Raw genomic sequence first — 1,359 nt, 5'->3', positions numbered from 1 at the left:
AGCGCCAACATATTACGCAGCGCTGTACATTAAATAGAGGTTGCAAATGACAGACAAATACAGACAGAGCTGCCGCAAAGAGCTTACAATCTAGGAGGTGGAAAGGTTTTGTAGGATGGGACAATCCTAATACAGACAAAGCTTCTTTTGTGCCTATTGCAATCCTTAGCAATTCTTAAGGTAGAGATTGGAGGTTAAAGTTGCTACCTTGCCTAAGGACCTGATCTGTTTTAATCCAACTCCGGCACAGCAACGATTCCTGACAAATCAACCAGTATTTTGACCCTTATTGAAAAGATATAACAAAAAGTGTTCAATTTAGTAAATCCAATGGATGAAACAAGATCTTTGATGAAACCATGTGGTGATGCTGATGTAGCTTGGGAGGGGAATCTCCTGCGCAGTCAGCTCAATAAGCTCTGTGTTGAATTCTCTTTACGGCACTGATGTGATTCCAAGCATACAATCCATAATTCCTCTCATCCTGGATACTGGTGAGGCGGAATAACAATCTACATCAGATCTGGAGGCTGAATGACCGAGATGATTGTGGAGCTCATCTGGATATCAATTTTGCTGCAAATGATTGTATATCCAGCAGGATCAGATGGTAAGCAGCTCTCCGTCACCTTGTAGAAAAGCTTGTGCTGCCTGTTCTGTTCCCTCTAATCCTTTGTACTGCAGGAACAATGCCATATGGAAAAGGTTTATTGCTGAGCTTTGCATCCTGAAGATCTTTCACCCGAAGCAGGCCTAATCTATCTGAGCTATGTGTGTTGCTGTGCTGCTGGTTCAAACAAAGGCCTTTTACTATTTTATGAAATGTTCACCCATTTTCTTTGTTTGCTATTTGATCTGTTTGCAGTTGTTTCTCTGTACGGCTCCTTTCATTCATTTGGGAACATTTATTCCAGGGTTGCATTATCAATACGCAGCTGCCAAGTACATTTTGCATGCAGATATTCCTAGTAAATATTTATATAGTGATGGTTGCAACATACACTTTCACTTTCTAGATTGTTTGTGTTTCTTTAAAAACAGTCACTGTAAAAAAAAGCCTGCATATGCCAGCATTCTTCAGAGAAGGACCCTTGCTCTCTGTAAGAAAGCAGTGTTCTCTTTGCAGAGGTCCAACATAACTCACCAAAATACTTCCAATGTTTAATAATTTAATAATAAACCTAAAAAACCCCCCACAAAAGTCTGTTAAACAAATAAAAAAATAATGAAAATGTAATATAATTGTACAGTAGCATCTATAATACATATATATAATATAATTATCAATATAATTACCATATATATATATATATATATATATATATATATATACTGTATATATATATATATATATATATA

At 36.7% G+C, this 1,359-nt stretch overlaps 1 protein-coding gene across 1 annotated transcript in view; it reads left to right on the top strand.

Annotated features, from left to right (window-relative positions):
• Nucleotides 1-397: 397 nt before the first annotated feature.
• LOC140321619 (nectin-1-like) overlaps nt 398-1,359 on the top strand; it is a gene marked incomplete in the record, with an annotated part of 37,147 nt that continues 36,185 nt past the window's right edge. The window contains 1 exon segment of the mRNA XM_072398363.1: nt 398-610. Within this exon segment, the coding sequence (XP_072254464.1) occupies nt 535-610 (76 nt within the window).

The sequence above is a fragment of the Pyxicephalus adspersus genome, chromosome 1 (assembly GCF_032062135.1).
Source record: "Pyxicephalus adspersus chromosome 1, UCB_Pads_2.0, whole genome shotgun sequence".
NCBI classification, from domain to species: Eukaryota; Metazoa; Chordata; class Amphibia; order Anura; family Pyxicephalidae; genus Pyxicephalus; species Pyxicephalus adspersus.
This window is presented reverse-complemented; position numbering and strand designations above follow the sequence as displayed.